The sequence below is a fragment of the Trachypithecus francoisi genome, unplaced genomic scaffold, assembly GCF_009764315.1.
Source record: "Trachypithecus francoisi isolate TF-2019V2 unplaced genomic scaffold, Tfra_2.0 Lachesis_group12, whole genome shotgun sequence".
Classification (NCBI taxonomy): domain Eukaryota; kingdom Metazoa; phylum Chordata; class Mammalia; order Primates; family Cercopithecidae; genus Trachypithecus; species Trachypithecus francoisi.
Genome location: NW_022681457.1, coordinates 120415705 through 120439687, shown reverse-complemented (window position 1 = coordinate 120439687; position 23983 = coordinate 120415705). Strand labels below are relative to the sequence as shown.

The 23983-nt window shown below is 57.4% G+C and overlaps 3 protein-coding genes across 11 annotated transcripts in view; 1 reads left to right on the top strand and 2 right to left on the bottom strand.

Moving 5' to 3' along the window:
* The window catches only part of MORN1 (MORN repeat containing 1), a 68832-nt gene extending 68167 nt beyond the window's left edge, over window positions 1–665 (bottom strand). The window contains exon 1 of one of the 2 annotated variants that reach the window (XM_033228655.1): window positions 380–665. In XM_033228655.1, coding sequence (XP_033084546.1) covers window positions 380–455 — 76 coding nt within the window. In that variant the 5' untranslated portion in view covers window positions 456–665. The remainder of the gene's footprint in view (window positions 1–379) is intronic. The other variant, XM_033228656.1, reaches the window with a different exon arrangement.
* On the top strand, window positions 236–14649 carry RER1 (retention in endoplasmic reticulum sorting receptor 1). Of its 3 annotated transcripts, none has more exons than XM_033228668.1 (7): window positions 236–287; window positions 4760–4847; window positions 6080–6184; window positions 8856–8955; window positions 10273–10351; window positions 11471–11606; window positions 12292–14649. In XM_033228668.1, the coding sequence occupies exons 2-7, from the start codon at window positions 4767–4769 to the stop codon at window positions 12379–12381; spliced, it is 591 nt and encodes a 196-aa protein (XP_033084559.1). In that variant the 5' UTR covers window positions 236–287; window positions 4760–4766; the 3' UTR covers window positions 12382–14649. The 3 variants fall into 3 exon arrangements, with proteins under 3 accessions (XP_033084559.1, XP_033084558.1, XP_033084557.1); XM_033228667.1 differs by lacking the exon at window positions 236–287 and adding an exon at window positions 688–878; XM_033228666.1 differs by lacking the exon at window positions 236–287 and adding an exon at window positions 4231–4251.
* On the bottom strand, window positions 14075–23041 carry PEX10 (peroxisomal biogenesis factor 10). Of its 6 annotated transcripts, none has more exons than XM_033228662.1 (6): window positions 22898–23041; window positions 19535–19615; window positions 17582–17988; window positions 15888–16063; window positions 15654–15789; window positions 14075–15021 (listed from the first exon to the last, which is right to left on the bottom strand). In XM_033228662.1, the coding sequence occupies exons 1-6, from the start codon at window positions 22989–22991 to the stop codon at window positions 14953–14955; spliced, it is 963 nt and encodes a 320-aa protein (XP_033084553.1). In that variant the 5' UTR covers window positions 22992–23041; the 3' UTR covers window positions 14075–14952. The 6 variants fall into 6 exon arrangements, with proteins under 6 accessions (XP_033084553.1, XP_033084556.1, XP_033084552.1 ...); XM_033228665.1 differs by lacking the exon at window positions 22898–23041 and adding an exon at window positions 21870–22094 and having other exon boundaries at window positions 15888–16123; XM_033228661.1 differs by lacking the exon at window positions 22898–23041 and adding an exon at window positions 21870–22094.
* Window positions 23042–23983: the final 942 nt, after the last annotated feature.

Below are 23983 nucleotides of genomic sequence, written 5' to 3'. Positions count from 1 at the left end.
AGGAGGCTTAGTGCTGCTCCTGCGCCTGCCCTGGCCCCACGTCCCGGGCTTCGGGATCCCCATGGCAACCCCAGGTCCCGCTGGCTGTGAGGCTGCGGCCGGAACCCGGTCTTCCCTGCTGGGAGCAAGCGGGGGGGGACCCCCTGCAGGGCTGGGCCTGCTGCGGGAGGAGGGCTCGGGGAAGGGTGCGAGCCGGGCCAGGGGAGGCGCACGGCGAGTCCTGTGGGAGTGGGGGACGCGGAGGCGGCCCCGGCTCCGCCGCGACACCTGGACCTCCACTTTCCGAGGTGAGCATTTGGGGGTTGAGGGCGTAGAGCGATTGCACCCCAAACGGAGCCCAGGGCAGCCGGCGACCTGCCCCGTGGCCCGCAGTCGTTACCGTCCCGGGGCGGCCTCCTCGGCGGGTCCCGGCGCGGCCCGCGGGAGCTCGGGATGCCCTCGCCAGCCGCCGCCATCTTGCCGCCGGGGGTTTCCTTAGCGACCAGCAACGCCCGCTTCCATTGGTCTTTGTCGCAAGGGGGTGTGGCCACGGGCCTAGTCCCTGAGCCCGCGCAATCTCTGGAGCGAAGCCAGCCGGACCCGGAGCCAGAGGACGCAGCTGCGCCTGCGCGCGTTTCCGCCGCTGTCGTGTCTTCCGCGGAGAGGCCCGCCCGCCAACGGCCTGCGCGTCTGCGCCGGAAGCGGAAATGGTTGGAGCCCTCGACCCCGCCCTCGCGCCATCTTGGGGGCCCTGGAGGCGGCGCCGCGGAGGACGGAGCGGAAGTGCTCGCTGCAGCTTCCCGGAGCCAGAGCGCAGCGCCGGCGGCCGCCCCTGCCCCGCCGTTCTCCTTCCCGCGGCCGTGAGGGAGACCGCGGCTCGGCCGTAGCGGAGCTGCGAGGTGCCAGGAAGGGCTGCGTGGCGCGGGAACGGCCGGGCAGCACCGCCTCCGCTCCTTCCGGGCTGTCAAGGCCGCGGGCGGGCGGGGCCGCGCTGAGGGCCGGGCGGGGAGGGACGTCGGGGCCAGGGTGGCCGCGGGGACCGTGTTCCCGACCCGCGGCCCTGAGGGGTACGGGTCGCGCCTCGGGGCCGACCCGGGACGAGGGGCCAGGGGGTGCAGGCCGAGCCCTGGGGCCTGCGAGGGGCAGGTGAGCGGGAGAGGGGCCGGGCGGGGGCTGCAGCCCTCCCACCCGGGCCGCGTCTTGTCCGCTTTCCCTGTTGTGCATTTGGGGGAAGCGGGAAGTCGCCGCCCCCACAGCGCTGCGAGTTGGGCTGGATTGGAGAGGGGATAGGTCCTCTCCCCATGTTGCGTCCAGGTCAGCGCTTATCTATAGGATTTAGTGTTAAGCCCTGGGCTGAAGGCGTTACTGACGGACTCAAGGGAAACTAGTTACATCGGTTTTGATCGTATTCTAAATAGGCAATAAAATCATAAATTCTCCAGGCTGACTTAGTACTGGTCTGTGGCCCCACTGATAAAGTTATCGTTCGTTTCTCTGCCAGGTGTGTTACAGCACAGAGGGCTGCTTTCAGCCTGAGTACCTTCAGTGGGCTTTCGCCCTTTTCCCTTTGTGAAGAGTAGAGGCTGGCCGTTGGTCCTGGAAACACTTTATTTTTAGTTGGGTTGACATTTCACAGGAAATGCGGTTATCCCGTAAGTGGATGAAGGGTTCTCAGTAATTCAGACTTGCTTGGCTTCTGCCGTGTGCCCGAGGTGACGGCGGTTACAGTGTGTCAGAGCCAGGTGGAGATGTAAGATGGTCAGGCCCAGAGGAGGGAGGAGCCCAGGCTGGAATGTGGCCTTGGGAAGAAGAAAGATGGGGTCTGGGAGGGCATTTCAGAGGACTGAACAACACTAGAGGCGTGAAGCTTGGTGCACCGCTGCCAGGGGCTTTCCTAGTCCGGAAGGAATTGGTGATGGGGACATGAAGAGAAAGGTGGTGGGAGCCAGACTGTCAGTGCTCCCGGACGCCATGCGGAGGACTTCATCCCAGACCAGTGCTCCTGGACCCCAGGTGGAGGACTTCATCCCAGACTTCAGTGCTCCTGGACGCCAGGCGGAGGACTTCATCTTTACCAGGCACATAGTGATGGACCACAGATGTGGATGAATGTGGCGGGCCCTAGAACAAGGCATATAGAGAGTTTTACACTTTCTGGCTTGTCCTCAAGGTTTCTGCTTGGACTGGTTTTATCTCCCTTTCTGTTTTGTCTGTGACTAGACATAAAGCAGTCACCTTCAGCAGGTAATTGATGGGCTGTCTGCTATGTAATGGACTTCCAGGTGGTAGGGCCCAGCCCTGAACCAGACAAGGGACCCCTCCAGGAGCTTCATTCTAGCAGGAGAAAATTGAGAAGCCAGAAAGGTATCAGGAAACAGTTGTACACAAAATAAAAACAGGGTTATGTGATGTAAGGTACTGGGGGTCAGTGTGGGCGATAATGGAGGCCTCTGAAGAGGAGGTGGCCTTCAAACTGAGCAGAGAGGAGGGCTGCAGTGGGGACAGCTGCTGTGAGGGCTGGCCTTGATCTGGGAACAGGGCTGGCACTGCCTTGCCTGGATCCAAGGTGTTCCACGGGCTGCCCAGTGACTCCTCGCAAGAGCCTCGTGAAGAAGGCACGAGAGGTGCTGTTGTCCCATTTCACAGACTGGAACCTGAGGCATCCTGGAATGGCCTGTCCTGGTCACACTGACAGAGTGATAGAGCCAGGATCTGAAAGCAGGCCGTTGGAGTCCAAAGTTCACGTTCTTGCTCCTGCCACACTGCCTCAGGCTATTCCTGGTGATGTGTTCAGTCAGGGTGCAAGCTGACTGTGTGTGTTTGGTATACGTGTTGTGTGTGTCAGAGAAGCAGAATTGGCTGATGCGTTTCGAGTAGGTTTTTTACACGTTCAGCTGGAGAGTGAGATGTTCTGAACTTTGCCTAGAGAACACACTTTGGTGGGAGAGCCGAGTATTTTCTCTCTGACATTACTCTCATACCTGCAGTCAAGTAAAAGTGCTTTAATGGGAAACAGTCTGAGTAAAATAGGGGGAAAACTGTAAGGAGCTACAAGACGAAGAATGTAATGAGTGTCTTTCAGATGGCCTGGCTTTGGCCTAAATAGGGTGGCCATTCCAGGTGGCGCATTCTAGTGTAGCCTCTATTTAAATGTGGAGTTCTCTCAGTGGAGAGTAAAAGTGCTCCTCCTGTGTGTCTTTGGTTTACATGGCTCCGTGAGACCAAAGGGCCCCTCGGTCTCCTCGAGCCGGCCTGGCACTCCGCACGGAGGATCCAGGAGTGGTGTCAGGGAGCCACATTCTGCACAGACTTGATGACGTGGAGGGAGCTGCCTGGATCACTTCCCCGCATCAGTTGTGATGGGAGAGCGGAGGCACTTGAGGGCAGGATTGCGTCTGGCCCCCTCTGCCTTCCACCCGCAGGGAAGGTTTCCCCAGCGCTCCCAAGGTGGGACTGGAGGAGCGTTGGTTTCAGGAATATGCAGGTTCCAGCTCCTGCCCGCTGCGAACATGCTGATGGGCCAGGACAAGCTTTAGCCTTTGTGAGCCTCAGTTTTCTTACCTGTGCGTGAGAACAGTAAGACTGACTCCAAGGGTTGCCGAGGAACGATGTCTTTGCTTTCGTGTCTGGTGTTTCTTAGAGCCTCATTTTACAGGTGAGGAAACTGAGGCCGGCTGCTGCGTGCTCAGAGGGTTTGTTGAAGGCCTCACAGCCGCTTAGCACAGGTGGGACTTTAGGCCAGACTTGAGACCGGAGTCTGTTTCTCCTCACTGCCCTGCCGAGGCAGCAGATGGGGGTGGCGGGGGAGGTGAGTGCGCCCCTGCCATCTTCTCTAGCTCGGGCCAGCAGGCGTCTCATCTTCTAAAGTAGGAATGGCAACCGGCAGGCCTTGGGTGCTCAGCAGCGCTTTCCTGAAGAGCGGCAGGTCCTGGTGCCGCCTGGTCCCAGGAGTGGGTGGTGGCATGCTCGGCTGAGGAGCCAGGTAGCAGTCAGGCTTGGCTTGGCCTGTCTGGAAGCAGAGCTGTGGCGGGACCTTGGACACGTGGCTTCCACTGTGAGACTAGGTCCTTCTTGGTGAAATGTGGGTAATGATGCCCTTCACTTGGGCATCTGGCAATTAAGTGGGTGAACAATGTGACCTCTGGCACCTGGGTTCTCAGGTGAAATCCTCAGGGCATCACAGCAGTGTGTGGAAATAGGAGCAGATATGTTACTTCCACTCGCCAGATAAGAAACTGGGACACAGATGGATGGACTCCCTGAGAGTTGTAGGTAACATTTTCCTGTTCATAGGGTGGAGGACCTGGCCCTGAGAGGACAGGACCCTTCCTGCTCCTGCCAGACCAGAGACCCAGGACAGGGCATGGAGCAGACAGGGTGCCTGGGTGGGGGAACTCTGAGGGATCCACAGAGGATGTGGTCCCTGGAGGGAGGACGTGCAGTGCCACGTGCCATAGACCAGCCAGTGGACCCCATGGCACCAAGGCTGCTCCTGGCACCAGTGGGGTGGACAGTGCCACCCACGCAGGTGAATGAGGTGCCGGAGTGGGAATGAAAACGCGGCCTGTGCCGGGCCCATGTGTCTAACGCTGTCCTTCCCCTCCACGGAAGCCTGTGCACCTGCTACTTTTTCCCGAACAGTTCATAATAAAAACACAAATGGTATGGACAGAATACTGAATGTTGAAGAAACCTACTTGACAGTGTTGGTGAAAATAGGGCCAAGATTTCACACCCTTGAATGCTTTTTATTGAAAAGTATTTTGTGTTTTTCTCCCAGTTACAGAATGTCTGAAGGGGACAGTGTGGGAGAATCCGTCCATGGGAAGCCTTCGGTGGTGTACAGATTTTTCACAAGACTTGGACAGGTTGGTGGGTTCTTAGTAGATGAGTGTAAATATTTGAACAAGAAACTGGACTCCCAGCATTTTCTGGAAGGATCTGTGTGCTGGTGTTCCTGATGGAGAAGTTACTTTGCCTCAGGCTCAGACTTCCTGAAGACAGCGCCCTTTTCACCGTAAAGCGCCAGCTGTGGAGAGATCGGGCTCTGAGGCCACACGTGGTCTGTCACATGCGTTTTCTGTTTTTGTTTTCCTTTTACCAACCTTTAAAAATACAAAACCCAGTCTCAGCACCCAGGCAGGACAGACGCGGCTGTGGCTGCCGTTCTACTCTTGCTGTCCCTCTCCTGGCCACCCACGTCCCTGCTGCTGGGAGCCCCACCTGTCCCATGTCAGGTCGGAGGTTCTGCCCCGAGGGCAGGAGGCTCTTGTGTGGGCCGCATGTGCATTTGGTGAGTGAGGTGCCTAGAGCTGCCTTTGAACACTGGAGTCTCGGGAACCTTAGTCTCAGGAAAAGCTTGGGTCACTGGTAGTTCCAGGTGCTGAGGATCTGGGTCAAAAAAAAATTCATCACCTTAATTAAATCACATATGAAAAGCGATTGGCGATTAATGAAGTTGGGTGATGGGCATATGTGGGCTTCTATAATCTTTTTACTTTTGTGAATTTGGAAATTTCTCACAATTTGGAAATTAAATTTCAAAATAAAAAACCATACATACATATATTTGTAAAAATAAGTACATAAGACTAAGGGCTCCCTTGGTCATGTCCACAGCCGCCTGGACACACACACATGCTGGTGTGGCTGCTGGGACTCATGCTGTAGCCAGTGGGCCTGGGAGTGGGGCAAGGCTGGCCGCTGGCTGTAGCAGATGGGGGAGCTGCCTTGAGACGTGACGATAAGGGCTGTGCTGTAGGGTGGGGACTTGGAGATGCACAGTCCTCTCTTTGGGGTGAGGCCGGGTCTTCCCCATAGTGGTCCCTTTAGGCCAGCACCATGTCACAATCTCCTAGGAGATTGTTTTGTAATAGTCTTGCTTAAGAGATGAACTTGCTTCAGGAATTATTGAAAATAAACTTTGGATTAATTATAGTCACTGCTTTGTGCTGATATATAGACAGTCTCTTCCTGTTGTAACTCACTCTTAGCTTTTTTAAAAATTGAAAGCCAACGCTAGCAGAAGGTACATTTTGTGACAGGGTCAGTGCAGAAGTTACAGGGCTTGCTTCATGCTTTTGGACTCTTGTCTTTCTAGATTTATCAGTCCTGGCTAGACAAGTCCACACCCTACACGGCCGTGCGATGGGTCGTGACACTGGGCCTGAGCTTTGTCTACATGATTCGAGTTTACCTGCTGCAGGTAGGTGTGGGCTGATGTGAGTTGGCCGTGTCCATGTTACCTGGACGTGGTGCTGGTGGGGATGCTGTTGATCCAGTTTGTATTGCAGGAAATGGTCTGTAGTAATCAGTTTTCAGCTAAATGCCAAATGTCAGAAAGATCTCAGTGATTGTCTTTAACAAACAGGGTTGTTTATGATTCACCCGGAGTCCCCTCACCAGGCTTCTCACTGTACCCAGGCGGTCCTGAGCCCAGCCTGGCCCTGCCCTGGGCATGTCCAGGCCTGGACAGTGGAGCCGCTGTGTCCCTCTGACCCTGCTGCATGATGCTGAGGACAAAGTGGTGCTCTGTGGCTGCCTCATTCCTCGGGTGAAGAGTCCATACCTTGGGTGTCATGAATGATTTGGCATCCAAAAGGTTTATTTAGCCTTTCCTGAGTTCTACCTTATATGAGGCCAAAGAGGACAGTGCAGGTTGAGACGCTGAGTCAAATAAGAGAGACAGTGACCAAAGGGGGTCTTGAGGGTTTCAAACCTTCACGTGTTTTGGGGCACCCCTAGGTCAGGCGATGTGGTCTCAGACTTCACCTTGGTGTTCCTTTACTTGCTAGTAAACACGGGGTTTCTAGGAGCAAACCTGCAAGATGGGAATTCTTCGTAGATCTTTAGAGGAGGTTATTTAATCTTATGTGTAGAGCAGGGCAGGTTGAAAGCCTTGTCAGGGCTGTTTTCTCCTCTGGGGACTGTGGAAGATACTTCCTTGTTTACCACCTTAATTGATTTTTTTTTTTTTTGAGGCGGAGTCTCGCTCTGTCGCCCGGACTGGAGTGCAGTGGCCAGATCTCAGCTCACTGCAAGCTCCGCCTCCCGGGTTTACGCCATTCTCCCGCCTCAGCCTCCCGAGTAGCTGGGACTACAGGCGCCCGCCACCTCGCCCGGCTAGTTTTTTGTATTTTTTAGTAGAGACGGGGTTTCACCGTGTTAGCCAGGATGGTCTCGATCTCCTGACCTCGTGATCCGCCCGTCTCGGCCTCCCAAAGTGCTGGGATTACAGGCTTGAGCCACCGCGCCCGGCCGATTTTTTTTTTTTTTAATTGGAACTCGGTCCATTGTCTAATGGAAAGAATGACCTAGAAATCTTGAATCAGGGATATCAGGCAGGAGCAGGGGGCAGGAAGAATGCAGTACCCACAGGTCAGTTTTACTATGTTCTTTTTTTTTTTTGAGACGGAGTCTCGCTCTGTTGCCCAGGCTGGAGTGCAGTGGCGCCATCTCGGCTCACTGCAAGCTCCGCCTCCTGGGTTTACGCCATTCTCCTGCCTCAGCCTCCCGAGTAGCTGGGATCACAGGCATGTGCCACCACTCCCGGCTAATGTATTTTTAGTAGAGACAGGGTTTCACCATGTTAGCCAGGATGGTCTCGATCTCCTGACCTCGTGATCTGCCCGCCTCAGCCTCCCAAAGTGCTGGGATTACAGGCTTCAGCCACTGCACCCGGCAGTTTTACTATGTTCTAAACGAAGCTCGTGCCTCATTTGATGTGCCTTCAGGCGTGGCCTTGCAGCACGAAGATAGATACACAGACATCCAGTTAACCCTCACATCTAGTGGTTAGCCCTAAGTCTGACTCGAAAAGTGTTTAGGCAGAAAGATTTCTTCTTTGTATGAGAAAGTTAAAGCGTTTATATTTTATTTATTTTTTTGAGACGGGGTCTCACTCTGTTACCCAGGCTGGAGTGCAGTGGCGTGATCTTGGCTCACTGCAACCTCCACCTCCCGGGTTCAAGCGATTCTCTTACCTCAGCTTCCCGAGCAGCTGGGATCACAGGCATGTGCCACCACGCTTGGCTAATTTTTATATTTTTAGTAGAGATGGGGTTTAACCATGTTGGCCAGGCTGGTCTTGAACTCCTGAACTCAGGTGATCCATCCACCTTGGCCTCCCAAAGTTCTGGGATTACAGGCGTGAGCCACCACACCCGACTGAGAAATGTAAGGCTTTTAAAATTGAGAATGCAGTTCTGGCTTCTAATGGGATATACTTAATCATTTTAAAAATGAATTAGTTGCAAGTGTGCTGCACTCAGGCATCTTGGCGGAGTTCTCCCACTCTGCGTCTCTGGAGGAAGGCTTGGCTCAGGCTCTCTTTTCTTGATTGCCCAGTTGTGGATTTCTTCTGGGCAAAGGTTTTGCCCTCCTGGCAGAGTGTGTTTGGCAATGTGAATTGTCTGTTAGAGGAACATCAGCTAGCATACCTCCAGTCACAGTTGACATACTGTCTTCTGTTTCTGATGAACCTGCTCCTGGTGGGGGCTCTGGGCCAGCATCGCTGGGTGCCCGGGCCACCCGAGCCTGCGGTGTAGCCTGAGCATGTGCTTCTTGAGAAAAGCCTCCTTTTCTGCTGCGCTCCTTGTGGGGCGTCTGTGGCTTCGGGGATTACGTGCGTCTAACTGGACCCTTGAAGAGCTTTGCTTATTTGGGGCCCCGCTTGTCCCCTTAGTCTCAGTACCCACAAAGGATAATTTGAGATAAATTGTTACCATGGGATTGCACTGTATTTCATTGTCGTTGCTGTAAGTTTTGTGTGTTTTTAAGATCAGTTAAAGTTGAGAGTGAACTGGAGTGCAAACATGAACTGATCAGGCCGATGGACGGTCGGAGTGCACCACTGACTCTCTTTCCTTCTCTTGCAGGGTTGGTACATTGTGACCTATGCCTTGGGGATCTACCATCTAAATCTTTTCATAGCTTTTCTTTCTCCCAAAGTGGATCCTTCCTTAATGGAAGACTCAGGTAGGGTAGCAGCTGTGCACTGGGCTGTGTGGGCAGGTTGGGCCTTTCTTTTCCGATGGAATTGTCCAGTGTTCTCTGGAAACACCCGAGACTCTTCTCTTGGGGTTGAAATGTACTTGTAACGTTGGGTGATCAGGATACGTTTGTAGAACGACTCTTCAAACCCTCCTGATAGCCACGAAGTGGGTGGTCACTCTTTTCCCACTTTGCAGATGAGGAAACTGAGGTGTACTGGGTTAGGTAACATGTTCAAGGTCACATGGCACCACAGACAGTGGGGGTCTGAGGCGGATGGTCCAACTCTGGCACCCGTCCCACCCCAGTCAACGGCCCCTTTCAGAATCAGTGGAGGTGGCCATGATGAGGTTACCTTTTCCCATAGCCAGAGGGTTCCACAGGCAGCTCACTGTGGTGCACAGAGACTGCTAGGACCCTGATGCCAACATCAGGTCGGGTCAGGGTTTGGGCGGCCTCTGGTTTCTGAGGAGCTATGAGCTGAAGTGTTCCTGGCGCTTCGTGCTCCATGCTTGGAAGACTCACGCTGCTCCTGGGTCTGTCTGGGCCAGGTAGGGGTCCTGAGTTCACACCTGACTGGCCAGCCCCAGGGGAGGAACAAACAACTGCTTTCCAGGACATCGTGGCCACTGCGGGAAAACCCACGTGCAGCTCCCTGCCAGGATCCTCCTCCTCCGGGGAACCTGCTGTCAGGGAGCAGGGTGTGCTCTCATTGTGTGCCAGAACCCTGTGAGTCTTCTGGGTAGGGTATGTGATGAGAAGATTGATGGAACGTAGCTCCTCTCATTTGTTGCTATTTGGAGAAGACTAGAAAAAAACAAAGAGCCCCTTTCCTTTAGGCCTCAGTTTTCCCATCTGTAAATGGGGAGCGGCACCCGTCCGGGTGGGAGGTGGGATAAGAGCGGGCTTGGCACAGCTGCTGGTGGGACAGGCCTGGTGCCGGGGTTCCACGGTCAGCGCATCCTCTGCCCCGCCCTGTTCTCTGCCGCTTGCTTTTTGTGTTAATTTGCCTTTGTTTTCTTTCTGTGCCTATACGTGGCGCAGCTGACGTGTTCTGGAGGTTTATATGTGGTTGAATTATTGATGCATTGAAAACGCATGGAAGTCTTTAAAAACATTCTGATAGCACTTTCTGAAAGCAGTGAACTGGGTGTGTCAGTTGACCACAGACCCCCGTTTTCTCTTTGGTTACCCGACACAAATCTCGGTTTAGATTTGTGAGGCCTGCTAGTCCAAAGCCTTGCGGGGAAATGGTAGAAATGAAAAGAGGCGCCCCTCCCTGATGGTTGCTTTGCCTTGCAGATGACGGTCCTTCGCTACCCACCAAACAGAATGAGGAATTCCGCCCCTTCATTCGAAGGCTTCCAGAGTTTAAATTTTGGTGAGCTAATTCTTCACGGTATTTGAGAAGGAAAATTGTGCTCAAGGGTGGCTGAGACTGAGACTACACTGATTTTTGTTGAAATTTTGTTCAAGTCACCCGAAAGATGACGGCTGTGCTGGGCTGGGCACAGGGGGAGTCACAGGGGCTCTCACTGGAAGGCCACTCACTACCTTGCCGCGTTCTCTTGTTTTCAAGTCAGCACCAGTGCCCCGGAGGCTGGCGGAAAGGAGGCTGACTCTGGGATGGAGTGCACACTGGCTCCTGTGGTCGTGGCCTGGGGAGGGCAGGCCCTGCCCCCCGTCTCCGTCCTCCCTCCTTCCTCTCTCCCATCCCCAGCCCTGTGGCTCCCTGTGGCTGGCAGAGGGGGACTAGCCGCCTCCTGGGGTCATTTTTGAGAGGGGTCTGAGCTGAGTTGCCCGTGTCTGCACGGGTAGGCAGAGGTGGGTGGCGTAGCCGTCAGAGGGATGGGAGCTCTGTGGCTGCATCTGTTTGTCCTGTCCCTCATACCCCACCCTGGGGGCACAAGAGGAACCCAAGTCTGTTGGATCAGTAAAGTGAAGGAGCCTGCTGAGCTCGTGGGGCTCCACACCTTGACTTTGCAGCCCCAGATGGATTGGGGGACAGAAAGATCAGGGGCCCTGGAAGCCACCAGAGGCTTGGAGTAGGAAGGGAGAGCTGAGCCTCAAGGGCGATGGCATCTCTTGGCCATGTGCTGGGGCGGGAGGGAACACTGGTGGCCATGCCACAGTGACAAGGTGAAGGCCCTGGATGGTCCACAAGACACAGCCTGGGTTTCTCTCCAGATCGCAGGCCCAGCCAGCAGGCATGGGGCCCCCAGCCTCAGCACTAATGCTTTATACTTTGTGTAGTTTTAAGAAGAATTTTACGCTTCAAGGGAGTAAGAGAAGGATGTCTCTGTGGTGAGGGCTGTACAGTACATTTCTGTAAGCTACATGCAAAGGATCATGCTGCTGCTGTGCCCAGGGTAGACCCCTCCTTTCCACAGGGATGCTTCTGTTTGCGGGGACGGTCGGTGCAGCTGCAAGGCTGGAGGCGGCCGGCAGGTGCCTGGTGCTGGCTGCAGATGCTGCGCTAACCTTCTCTCCCCACTTGAAGGCACGCGGCTACCAAGGGCATCCTTGTGGCTATGGTCTGTACTTTCTTCGACGCTTTCAACGTCCCGGTGTTCTGGCCGATCCTGGTGATGTACTTCATCATGCTCTTCTGTATCACAATGAAGCGGCAAATCAAGGTAAAGCAGAGGCACTGCTGCCACGCCGGCCGCAGTCGCTGTTCTGTTACCTGCAGCATGGGGGAGCCGTGGTGGGCTGTGGCGGGTGATGGCAGAGTCTGCCTGGTGTGAATGTGGAGCTCAGTGGCACTGTCCTGTGTGTGACGAGGACACTGCTCCGTTCCCAGCACAGCCGGTGAACTAAACGGAGAGCGCATCTGTCGGAGCGGGTGGGCTCTTGGTGGAAGCTTTGTGGGAGCTGAACGGGAGAGCCCCGGCGTGTGCAGTGTCCCAGTGGCTCCTCTTAGGGGGTCCAGCACCCTGTGCCAGCCTGCCCGAGGAGGAGGGCATTGGGGGAAGTTAGCTGAGACTGCGGACTGACCCCTCGATGGCATGGCCTTGCTGCTGCGGGCCTCACTCTGCTCGGGGTGTTGGCTGCAGAGGGCCCTGGGGCACCTCACATCCCCCTTGCCCTTCCTCCATAGGAGGCTCAGGAAACACTGGGATTGATGGGGTTTCAAACCTAGGCCTTGTGGGCTATGGAAGGCCTTGCTGTGTTGACGTGGGCGCAGGAAGCCACTGGGGCCCCCATTCCACTTGTCTGATGTATAGAAAAGATGGGGGCCTTTGGCCGCTCCCACGTGGGGACAGTGTGGCTGGTTGGAGAGTGCTTGTGCAGTGACTGAGTCTGTGCTTCTCTCCCCAGCACATGATTAAGTACCGGTACATCCCGTTCACACATGGGAAGAGGACGTACAGAGGCAAGGAGGACGCCGGCAAGGCTTTTGCCAGCTAGAAGCGGGACTGAGGCTGCCCCACGTGTTGCAAGAACGGTTTTGAGCCATTGTTAACAATGCCTTTTTTCTTCACATAAAGTAGTTGATTACGAGGGAGTTGAATTTTCTTTTTAAAAAGGAGCTTCAATGATTTGTAACTGAAATATCAGGTTCTTGAAGAAACTGGCACTTAAACCAAATCGCATGGATTTCTTTTTCAGTGACGTTCACGTGTTTCTCACGGATGGAATTCTAGTCAGCTGCAGGCAGGAAGCCAGGCGGGTGGAGCCCATGGGAGCAAGGGCGAGTGGCCGGTCCCCCCCGGTGCCAGGTGGGCAGGCAGGAGCGAGGCCTGCGAGGGAGGAATGGGCCGCTCCCTGCCAGCCGCCTTCCCCACCAGCCACAGGTGTGCCAGCCACTCCACAGAGCCCGAGTGATGATCTAGCCTGATTCCTGCGTGTCTGAAAGAGACGTTTTAAAGATGATTGTCAAGTAACTGTGTGGGGTTCTAATGCCAGTTTCCTAATCCATCTCACTGGAGATGTTTAAAGTTGGCCTCTATCCTAATGACTCAAAACTTTGTTCTTAACTACCATGATTGCTTTTGAGGGCCCAGAATTATAAATATATATTATATTTTAATTGTTTGAGATTATTTTGACACATTTCTTTGATATGTAAAGAGTGTTTTGTTTTTAATTTAAATTTGTCCTCATGCAACCCCCATGGGGGCAGCGAAGCTGGCGGCGAGCAGACTGGCTTTGTGGGTTCAGCACTCGGCACCCCACTGCGGGGGGAGAGGCAGAACCCACTTGCATATCAGCGTTTTTGATGTGATAAAATACTCAACATCTTACCAAGTGATTTTAACTCCACCTTTATTAAGGTCTTTATCTAAAACACGACAGTCGCTGGACACAAGAAAGCCTGACTTGCGTTCGGCCTTTCCGAAAGGTGAACCCGTTTTGCCAACAGCAGAACATCATAGCTGTGGTCCCAGACGAGACACAGACGCGAGTGAAGGCCTCTCCTGGGTCCCGGGCTGCTCAGGCGCCTCACTCTGGGCGGTGTGTCCTGTCTTAGAATTTACATGAAAGATGATTGTCTGGATTTTCTTGTGCCAGTATTTGCATATCCGACATTGAGCTCCTCTCTTAAGAGGCCCCGTTCAAGCTTGTGGGTCCCTGGCCCAGGATAGCAAGTGCTGCTCCCGGGTGGTACTTCTGGTACTGTGTTGATACACTTGGATTCTCAGACTCCAGACAGCAGTGTCTGTCACTTTTCATACTGTTTTCCTAATAAGCGCTCAGGCCTAAGATGTGACAGGAGGTTGCGTGCACTTGGCCAGAGCACAGTGTGAATCGAAGGAGTAGGTGCTGACGGATGGAGCCACGGTGGCATCTGTCCACCCAGCTGTAGCCCCCAGTGCCTCTCTTGGTGCTCCTCCCAGTTTAGAGGGTCACAGCCTCCCCACCCCAGCCCCTGGTAAGCTGACCTTGACGAACCCAGGAATACAGGGTCATCCTCAATCCTAAGTCAAACAGCAGGACATGGTTTGCGGGGGGTCTTTGCTGGAAGCTGGTGCTGCTGGCCAGGCCTCGGCCTTGCCGACAGGTCAGTAGGGAAATGGGGCATGCACCCTCGAGGCATTTTTAACACTGCGCTTTAGGAAATCTCAAGTTCCATCTTGTTATTCATGTGCCCACATTTTGGTGGAGTTAGTTTATTAAAGATGCCTACAGTGAAGTCTCTGGCACAGGTTAAATGCAATTTTGAAAACCTGGAAATGTCAAATGGAGGCAGGAAATAGGCTGGGGCCGAGCTGAGGGGCTGAGCACAGCAGTGACGCTGGGTCAGCAGGTTGCCTACCCAGCGGGCCCCCAGGAGAAGGCTTGGCCGCCCCAGCAGCCCCCAACCCCCAGGACCTGGCACATGAGTGCATTTGTGTCAGGAGGAGAGCTCTGTGTACATGTCAGGCCCGAGATGCAGATTTCTATTTTCTGAAACTGGAAGCAGCCTTGATGTGTTTTGAAGGTGTGTGCCAAATGCTTCAGACGGAGGTGCTGACCTTGGTTGGTTTCTCTCTGCCCAGCTACTCTGGGGGAGAGCCTGACCGCCTCCGACGGGGGCCGTGGGACTGCTGTTCTCACCACACTGGCTGAAGCAAACCGCCAGCCCCGCCGTGCCCCATCCCAACTCAACATGCACTCATTCAGTCCATTGCCTTAACACAAGCCTGATGGAACCATTTTCTCACAATCTAAATGAATAAAGTGTCTTCTGGCCTACTTCTGAATTACTTCTCAACTGTATGGTTTGGGGAAGGGAGGGAAACCTAAAATCCGGTCCAAGTAAGTGAAATTCCTGAAGAAGTGGCTGAGTCATACCAGGTTGGGGTTAGCGCCCTCCCAGGGCTGAGAAAGCACAGTCGGGGACAGCTTTCTGTTCTCTCCCGGGGTGGCTGGGTTAGTATCTTACATGATAGAAAACCTGTGAGAATGTTCTAATTTCTAAGGTTCATCTTCAGACTAAATCTTGGCGTTCAGCCTTCCGCAGAAGTCATCTGTGTCCAGGCCCACCTGGGCACCGGCTCAGCGGTAGTGCCGAAGGTAGATGAGCTTCTGGAGAGGGAACTTCTCCCGGCAGAGGGGACACTCCGCCTGCAGAGAGGAGGAAGGGGTCACAGCAGCTGGGGCCACTGGGCCGTGCCCATCCCCATCAGCATCTCTTGTCCTGTCCACATTCTCTGCCCATGACATGGAACATAAATGTTGTATTTCCTTCAACTAATGACCAAGAAAGCCAGCCTTTTTTCAGAAGGCCGAGTCCCAGTGGGGGCCGGGGGGGGCTGGGGGCGTGGGGCTCGGCTGGGAGGTTCCCTCCTGCTCTCGCAGCTGACAGCCCAGGAAGCCCAGCTCTTGGGAAGACGTGTCACTCTCACCCTGCCGGCATCTTCCATGGGTGTGATTCAGTGTGCTAGGGTTTCCAAGTGTGGTGAGGAGCCCAGGAGGAAGGGCATGCTGGGGTGCATGGGGGAGGTGTGGGGCCTTTCAGGGTTGGCTGCTGCCCCAACCTGTGTTCAGCAAAGTCTCAATACGCGTGAATTTGGAACTTTAACCCCCACAATGACCCCACATCTGACCTACCTGGGAGCCTTTAAAAAGACGCCCATCTCTCTACCCTCAACCTGAAGGGTGCTCAGAGCCAGACTCCCCACTGCTGCTGCAGCCAGGTGTGTCTTGCCAGCGCAGCCGCTGGGCCATCTCAGGACCCCAGCAGGCTCCCACCTCACCTTGCTGCTGCACCACGCGGTGATGCACTCCCAGCAGAACAGGTGGCCGCAGGGCGTGGCTGTCGGGTGCCTGCGCTCCTCCAGGCACAGGGTGCACAGGGGGTTTCTGGAAACGGCTCTCTCCTCCAGGGAGCCCCTGGGGAAGGTGGGGCAGAGCATCAAGGTGGGTGCACCTTACAGGTCCTTGTGAAGTGCAAAGGACAGCCCCAGCCCCCATGTGTGGCCCCTGCGCACCTGCGGTGAGACAGGCTGCGGTGCAGCCTCCACTCCTTCCTGGCTCGCTGCCGCTGCCTGAAGCCATACAGCTGCAGCCCCACGGACAGCACCAGGTGCAGCAGCGAGACGACCCCCAGCAGCCTGTAGCTCACACGGGCCCTCAGGTCCTCCCCGGGCAGGCTGCAGACACGGAGCTGTAAGGCAGACAGTGTCACACCCATCAGGACCCTGAGGGGATCTGGCCTCAGCGCCTGCTGGGAGGGTCAGTCTGCACGGAGCGTGTTAGAACCAGGCCTCTCCCTGGCACTGGGAGCGCCCGGCAGAAATGATCAAGACAGGGGCAGGTTCAGGGAGTCTGAACTGCTTCACAGCCTAGCATGACGGAGAGGCCTGAGCTCCAGACCGGCCTTGGCATTGTCAGCGCAGAGGGAGTCTTAGCACTGGTGGAGGGGGTGAGGACATGGGGAGGTCCAGGGACCACCTCTCTGAAAGGGATGGGCGGGGGAGCAGACATGTTGGGCTGTAGACGCTGCCCACCAGCTACCCTGCTGCGAGGCACATGGCCCCAGGGACACTGCTCCCCACCTCATGCTGCTGGTGACGTGTGTAGCTTCTGGCCGTGTCACTGAAGGACAGCTGGCTGCCCTCGGCTTCCCGTGTCCCTTTCCACTGGCTGGGAAATGGAGACAGCCAGATGGCCTCGGCCCAGGGCCGGGAACCACATACAGAGGTGGCAGGTCACACCGCCAGCGTGGGCCCTGGGTGTCCAGCCACTTCCTGGCTGTCCTAGGAGACAGGGAGCCTCCCAGCTGGTTTGAGCCCCGCTTCCAAGCCCCTGTCACAGCAGCTCAGCAAATCCCTCACTAACATGGACAGGGCGAGGAACCGTGTCAAATATGTGGGAGGCTGGGTATGCTAAGAATGAAGGGCTGACCACTGGCTCTGTGACGAGGAGATCACTGTGGCCTCCTGTTTAGGGTGTGTGGAGATGGGGTCGCCTGGCAAGTGGGGGCTGAGGGGCCCAGTGCAGCTCTAGGGACGGAAGACAGGGGGTTCCTCAGTGGGCTGTTCTGGAAGGAGCTCATGTAGCAGTGGCTCTGGTGGGCCAGGGTCTAACGCTGTGGCAGATGGACATGGTGTCAGGACCATTGGGGAGGCTTCGTTGCTGAATCTGAAAGCAGGAGCGTCAGCTGGGGGTTAGGATGGGCAGAGGTGCCGACGGCTGCGGAGGGGAGAAGGTGGGAACAGCCATCTGATGGGGCAGACTGCTGGGCCAGGCACGGGTGAGGGGTGAGGGGCTGGGGCTGGGGCTGCAGTACGTGCTCCCACACTCTCTGGGAGAAGCTGCTTGTTCCTCACAGCAGTGACATGGGCAGTCATGGGCCGAGGTTCAGGGATCTGTGGTGAGGCGTGACCAGGGCCCCCTGGTCAGTAAAAAGCTGAGTGCAGGGCCTGGTGCCCACGTGGGGCTGCAGCCGGAGCCCATTCTACCCTCAGGGTCTGGACTTCCTTGGATCTTTCAGCCAAGTGTAACTAAACAAAACCTGCCTTTTTTCCAAGCAGAGGATTTGGGTTCCTGCCTTGACACAGGTTCTGGGTGTGGAACCCTGTTGGCTGAGAGGCCTGGAGGGCCAGCTCTGTGCATACACCCAAGTCCAGTGGGGGTGACAAGGGTGGCCGAAGCGGCTGTGCCCTCAGCACCTGCTACTTACGTACGTGATCCCCGTGAGCCTCTTGGCCAGGTGGTAGAAGACACCGTGGATGTAAAACCAGGCAACATGTAGCCGCAGGAGGCAGGAGAGGCCCTGTCTGAGGACGAAGGCCGCCCGCAGCAGCGCCCTCCTCTGTTGCTCAGTCAGGGTGGCCGTGTGGTGACGCACCCAGCGCCGCACCCCTGAGCAGCCACGCCTGCCTGGCACCAGGCTCCCCTGCGAAGGCCGCCCACCGTCAGGATCAGCCTGCAACTCCTGCTCTAGGGGGAGTAGGACCTTGTCCAGCAGGTAGGGCAGGACGGCATGCAGCGTCACCAGCACGCCACGGCGCAGCCAGGAGGGCACACGTGTCTGTGACGGGTCCACCTGGACGATGCTGACGTACTCCTCCCCCAGGGTCTGGTAGCCTGCAAGGAAGAGGATGGGTATGTGGACCCTGAGACTGCTGCCTCGGGGACAGGCTCCTGGCGCCCCTGCCAGCCGACCCTCTGCTGGCTCCTGTCAATAGCTCCATCTTGTCGCCCTTGAACCCACTGCCACCCCGCGCTGGCTGAGGCCAACAAGACCTTCTGTTGCTAAGCCCACCATGACCTCAGGCAGCACATGACAGGCCCGGCCAATGGCTGCTCTCAGCTCCTGGGGCCTTGGCTGGCCGGTGTCCGGTGTCCCTCCCTCTCCTGGCTTCTCCCCAGGAATCTCTGCTCCTTCCCCTTTCTCCCTAGCTGTCCCCGCCACCTCCCCCGGCCCAAGCACTTGGATCGAGTCCCATGGCTCTCCACCAACTGCACAGCTGGCACCACCCGATTTATGCCCAGCCTGGACCTGACTCGAGTGCCAGCCATCCAGTTCGGCCACCTACCTGACATCACCATGTATTCTCAGATGAGCACCCCCAATTCCATCCCTGCCAAGATAGCTTCCAGCTCCCCCACCCAGAAAAGTCTGCTCCCCCTTCCCATCTCTGTGGATGGCAACACCAGGCCTCCAGTTCCTGAGGTCAAGCCCAAGGGGCTCCCTGCATGCACCTTCCTTGCATGTTTCAGCCCCTCACTGCTGCCGCTGCTCTGTGCCACCACCATCCCATGGGGACTGTCGGCCTCTGTAGTCTCCCTGAGCCCAACTTTGTCCCCTGAGGTCTGGTCTTAGCTAGTCGTTGGCCTCTCCCCTGCCCAAGTCCCTGCAATGCCCCAAGCCTTGCACAGGGAAAGCTACGGGCTTAGAAAACCCACGAGCCCCCCGGGATCACCCCCACAGACGGCCAAGGACGTGTTCTTCTCAGGGCCTTTCCCAGCTGCTTGCTCTGCTGGTCTGGAAAATGCTCTTCCCCAAGACGTGGTCTTTATCTCTAAGAGCCCCTCGATTCCCAAGATGCCCTGTGACGCAGCCACATCTGTCTCCCACCCACCTAGCACTCTCTCCATGGCAGCAGGATGCCCAGGGGGAGCCCCTCATAGGGAACCAGGCTGGCGCTCCGTGGTCCTTGCTGCATGCTGAGCTGGGGTTGGGAGCCTGAGAGCCTCTGTCAACAATTCCCTCTCCAGGGTGGCGACCAGCCTGGGCCACAGGCCCGCCACTGCACTGTCACGACCACTGCACACTATGACACAGCTCAGCACTGTTGCTCCACCAGGGCACTCTGACAGGGGCACTGCACCCTATGACATGGCTCAGCACTGTGACTCACTTGTGCTACCAGGGCTGGCCACTGAGAAATGGGTCTCAATGGCACCTGGGTGGGTCCCCAGGGACACACAAAGGCTGGAAAAATGGGCTCCCTGCTGGGAGCTGACACCTCGTCTCCCTCGGAGCAGCACCTCCTGCACTTCCCTGAGGCAGCCTCACCCGGGCCAGCTCCGGGAGCTTCTCACACTGCTGGGCAGCCCCCTGGCCACCGTCCCCCAGACTTGGTGTCTGTGACTGTCCTCAGTCCTGAGGACCAGTGGGGGCTTCTACCTGCAAGTGTGGTGAGGCCAAAGTAGGCCACATCTGAGAGCAGCTCAACCTCCTTCCTCCACTCCAGCCACTTCCTCGCACCTGAGAGGAGAAACAGTATTACTTTGGGGCAGCTGGTGGGCATGCCCTGAGCACGAGGGACCATAGTCCTCCCCGAGTTGTCTAGGCCCAGATCCAGTCCCATCCCTTCCATGAAGCCAACACTCTCTCCCCAGCCTCCCTCTCTGCTTCTGTCTCCAGAGGCACCACCTTGTCTCCACCTTGACCTGCCTTAGCGTGAGCTGCAGTCTGCTAAGAACCTCCCACCTGCGCCCATCTCTCACGCTGGGATTCCCCTGAGCAACCATTCTAGGGCCTATGAGGGCAACATGGAAAGACAGTCTGGGGTAGTAAGAGTACAGAGTACAGGCCAGAGGCCAACTGTCTGGCATCAAATAGCAGCTCTCCAACTTCCTGGCTGTGAGGTCTTTCTGGAATCTCAATTTGCTCATCTATCAGAAGAGGAATAGTAAGTCCTACCTGTAGGGATGTTTGAAGATTCAATGAGTTAATATTTGTAAAACACCGGGAACAGTGTCTGGCACAGGGCTAAGTGCCCAGTGTATTGTAAAATAAATATGGACACACACAAAAAATTCTTGACACTCTCCTGTTCAGAATCTGCCAATGGCTGTCTACCTGATACCCACGGCCCTCCTGGCAGGGAGCCTGGCTGTCCTCTGATATTTACCCACGCTCTTCCTGTCCCACAGCACTGTTCCTGCTGCCATGACACCCCTGCCACTGGGCTCTAGTGCCACTGCTGCACTAGAAATGTTCTGCTGGGAGTTGATGCCTTTAACAACTGCCTGCCCCACCCCCAAAGACTTGATGGCATTGCCTTTTTTTTTCTGTCCCCCAGGCTGGAGTGCAGTGGTGTGATCTCGGCTCACTGCAACCTCCGACTCCCGTGTTCAAGTGATTCTGTCTCAGCCTCCCGAGTAGCTGGAATCACAGGCACATGCCACCATGCCCAACTAATTTTTGTATTTTTAGTAGAGACGGGATTTCATCATGTTGCCCAGACTGGTCTCGAACTCCTGACCTCAAGTGATCCACCCGTTTGGGCCTCCCAAAGTGCTGGGATTACAGGCCTAAGCCACCGCACCTGGCCTTTTTTTTTTCTTTGTGTTTTAATCGGTGATGGGGTCTGGTTGGAGTGCAGTGGCACAATCATGGCTCACTGCAGCCTCATCCCTTGATCTCAGGCGATTCTCTTGCCTCAGCCTCCTGAAGAGCTGGAATTACAGACGCCACTATCACGCCCGGCTAATTTTCAGATTTTTTTTTTTTTTTTTTTTTGAGACGGAGTCTCGCTCTGTGGCCCAGGCTGGAGTGCAGTGGCCGGATCTCAGCTCACTGCAAGCTCCGCCTCCCGGGTTTATGCCATTCTCCTGCCTCAGCCTCCCGAATAGCTGGGACTACAGGCGCCCGCCACCTCGCCCAGCTAGTTTTTTGGATTTTTTAGTAGAGACGGGGTTTCACCGTGTTAGCCAGGATGGTCTCGATCTCCTGACCTCGTGATCCGCCCGTCTCGGCCTCCCAAAGTGCTGGGATTACAGGCTTGAGCCACCGCGCCCGGCCAATTTTCAGATTTTTTGTAGAGACGGAGTCTTGCCTTGTTGCCCAGTCTGGTCTCAAACTCCTGGGCTCAAGGGATCCTCCCGCCTCCGCCTCCCAAACTGCTGGGATGACAGGCGCTGCTTCATTGAGTACACTGGCTTCTGTACTCAGCTCACGGCCTGGTGAGGCAGGTAGGGCCTGGCTGAGCCTACCCTGGGATCAGAAGGGCGAGGGGCCTGGGCAGCTGGTCAGGCCTAGGAAAGGCCGGGGTCAGTGTGAACGGGACCGAGGTATGAGGCGTTTGCGCCGCGGGCGCGCCGATCCCTCTGCTCACAGGGGAGGAGCGGAGGGAGGCCTGAAGCACTTGCCAAAGCCGCACACCTGGAGGGGACAGAGCCTTCCCCAGCCGCTGGCCACACACCTGGAGGGGACAGAGCCTTCCCCAGCCGCTGCCCTGACCTGGGGACGGGAAGGGCTGGGGCGGGAACTGGAGGCCCACGCAGGTCCCCCGCGGTGTCTGCGGCCTGTGCCTCTGGGGCCACCTGGGCAGGGAGGGCAAGAGGTGCCCCGCACATCCCTGAATGGCCGCAGGGTAGGCGAAGGAGACTGCCGGGTCCCAGGCGGTGGGACGGGCCCAGGCGACGGTGACCACACACGGTGGACACCCCGCCTCCATGAGGGGCAACTCCCCCTGGGCCGCTTGCGAGGACATCCGGCCGCGCCCGGCCCTCACCCGCCAGGCTGTGCAGGGCGCCGCCCGCCGCGCTCCGCAGCCCACCGCGGTAGTACTCGTCCTTCTGCGCCGCGCGGATCACCTCCGGGGGGCTGGCGGCGGCCGGGGCCATGGCCGTGAGTTCAGGTGGTCCCGAGAAGCCACGCTGGCCACGCCCACAGCCACGCGGGCGAGACCTGATGACATCACGACGTGGCTCGGCGTACGGCGCAGACCTTTGCGTCACGGCGCGCGGGCGGGGCCGGACCGGGGCTGGAGGTGGGGCCAAGGCCTGGGCGGAAGCGGGGCTGGAGTCGGAAGCGGGGCTGGAGTCCGAACCGGCGCGGGGCGGGGCAGCACGGGGAGTCGGAGGCGCAGAGCGGGGCGGGGCTCGCGAGCCGGGGTGGGGGCGGGGCGCGCGGGCGACAGGCGCTGGCGAGGCCGCGGGATGGGCTAGCGCCGCGGGGTGCGGCGCCCCCAGGGTCCTGCGTTGCTTCGGGCCCCCGCCGTGCTCCCTGCACGTCCACGGGCCGCCCTCCCACTGGGGGCAGCGCTGCGGGGCGGAGACGCTGCGGGCTCATTTGCGGCTGGGGAGACGGAGGCCTGCGCTTGGCTCTCCGGGAAGCCGAGCTCCCAGCGCCGGCCGCGGCTGTCCCGCCCTCTCGCCGTCTGAGCTGCGCAGGCTCTCAGCACCGGTTGGCTAGTTCCGGGGCGCCGGTGGGTTTGGGGGCCAGAGGGGCACGAGGCGAGACCCGGGACCTTCTAGGTACCGAGCAGCCGGCTTCCCCAGTAATCCCGCGCGAAAAGCACATGGCCGGCTTGGTGTGGACTCCCCAATGTTGCCCACGGGAGGCAGGGCCTGGCGGGTGGGGGGCAACCGGGAGGCCGCTGCGTTGTTCCAGGACGGGCGGAAGGTGGCCCTCCACCCTCCACCCTGCCTGGCCTGAGCCCCGCTGGTGCTCTGGGGAACCACATCGCAGGCGCCCCGACCCCTCTGCTCACAGGGCAGGAGTGGAGGGAGGCCTGAAGCACTTGCCAAGGCTGCACACCTGGAGGGGACAGAGCCTTCCCCAGCCGCTGGCCACCGCTGGACCTGCCCTGAACTGGGGATGGAAAGGGCTGGGGCGGGAACTGGAGGCCCATGCAGGTCCCCGGTGGTGTCTGCAGGCTGTGCCTCTGGGGCCACCTGGTCAGGGAGGGCAGGAGGTGCCCCGCACATCCCTGAATGGCCGCAGGGCAGGCGAAGGAGAAGGCGCTGTCTTTTTGACCCCAAGGGCAGCACTTGGCCCTGGAGCGTCCTGTAGGATTGCAGGAGGAAGGCAGGGCACTGACAAGGGGGCGTCTGCGCCCCGCTGACCTCAGTGGGGAGAGCTTAAGGTTCCTTGCCTCACCTACATCTACTCTACAGGGCTCAGCTGTGGGATCATACCCAGACTGGCACAGCCCAGTCACAAAGCCAGAGCCCCACCCTGCAGGAATGGCCCCTCTTACAGGAAGGGGCATGGCCTGGGTGGCCCCGCAGGCCCTCTGGCTACTGAACCTCCCCCTACCTGCACCCCTTTGGCGTTCTCACCCGGCGGGTGCACACGTGTCTCCTGGACACAGAGACTGCCCTCTGGTTGGGTTGGGCACCTTGGGCTGAATCCCTCATCCGTGGACCAGGCAGCCCAGCATCGCCCACATGGAACTGCTGAGGTGATCGTGTGTTCTGGTCAGTGCTTAGATAACAGTTTGAGACGCAGCTCCCCTTCCTGGCCCAGAACTGCTCTGGCCCCTGGGTTCACAGCTCCAAGTCTGATTCTGAGGAGGAGGCTTTGGCTCCTTTGGATTCACGCTCGGTTCTAGGATGGGCCCCTGACTGATGGCCTGCTCTGGGAGGCATCCCCCACCGCCGCCCAGGCTCAGGACTGCTTTCCCCACTCTTCTCACCTGCACCCTGTTCGACAAATCCCAGCCTCACAGTGGGAGGGGCCTGGGCAGGACCCGAAACACTGTCCCAGTGTCTGCTGTTCCTGGGCAGGTGGGGTTTGGGGGTCCTCCAGGGTTCAAGCCTTGGCTCTAGGCCTTGGTTGGGTCTTGTAATGGTACCCGCGACCCTCAATTTCCTCACTCACTGGGCTTCGAAGGCCTCTGGT

Coding starts and splice junctions, on each gene's coding strand:
- RER1 (XM_033228668.1), top strand. CDS start 4,767: ATGTCTGAAGGGGACAGTGTGGGAGAATCCGTCCATGGGAAGCCTTCG. Junction 6,185..8,855: donor TTCGAGTTTACCTGCTGCAG/GTAGGTGTGGGC, acceptor CTTCTCTTGCAG/GGTTGGTACATTGTGACCTA. Junction 11,607..12,291: donor CAATGAAGCGGCAAATCAAG/GTAAAGCAGAGG, acceptor TTCTCTCCCCAG/CACATGATTAAGTACCGGTA.
- PEX10 (XM_033228665.1), bottom strand. CDS start 21,981: ATGGCCCCGGCCGCCGCCAGCCCCCCGGAGGTGATCCGCGCGGCGCAG. Junction 16,124..17,581: donor GGCTCACGGGGATCACGTAC/GTAAGTAGCAGG, acceptor TGACCCTCCCAG/CAGGCGCTGAGGCCAGATCC. Junction 15,790..15,887: donor CGCAGCCTGTCTCACCGCAG/GTGCGCAGGGGC, acceptor CACCTTCCCCAG/GGGCTCCCTGGAGGAGAGAG.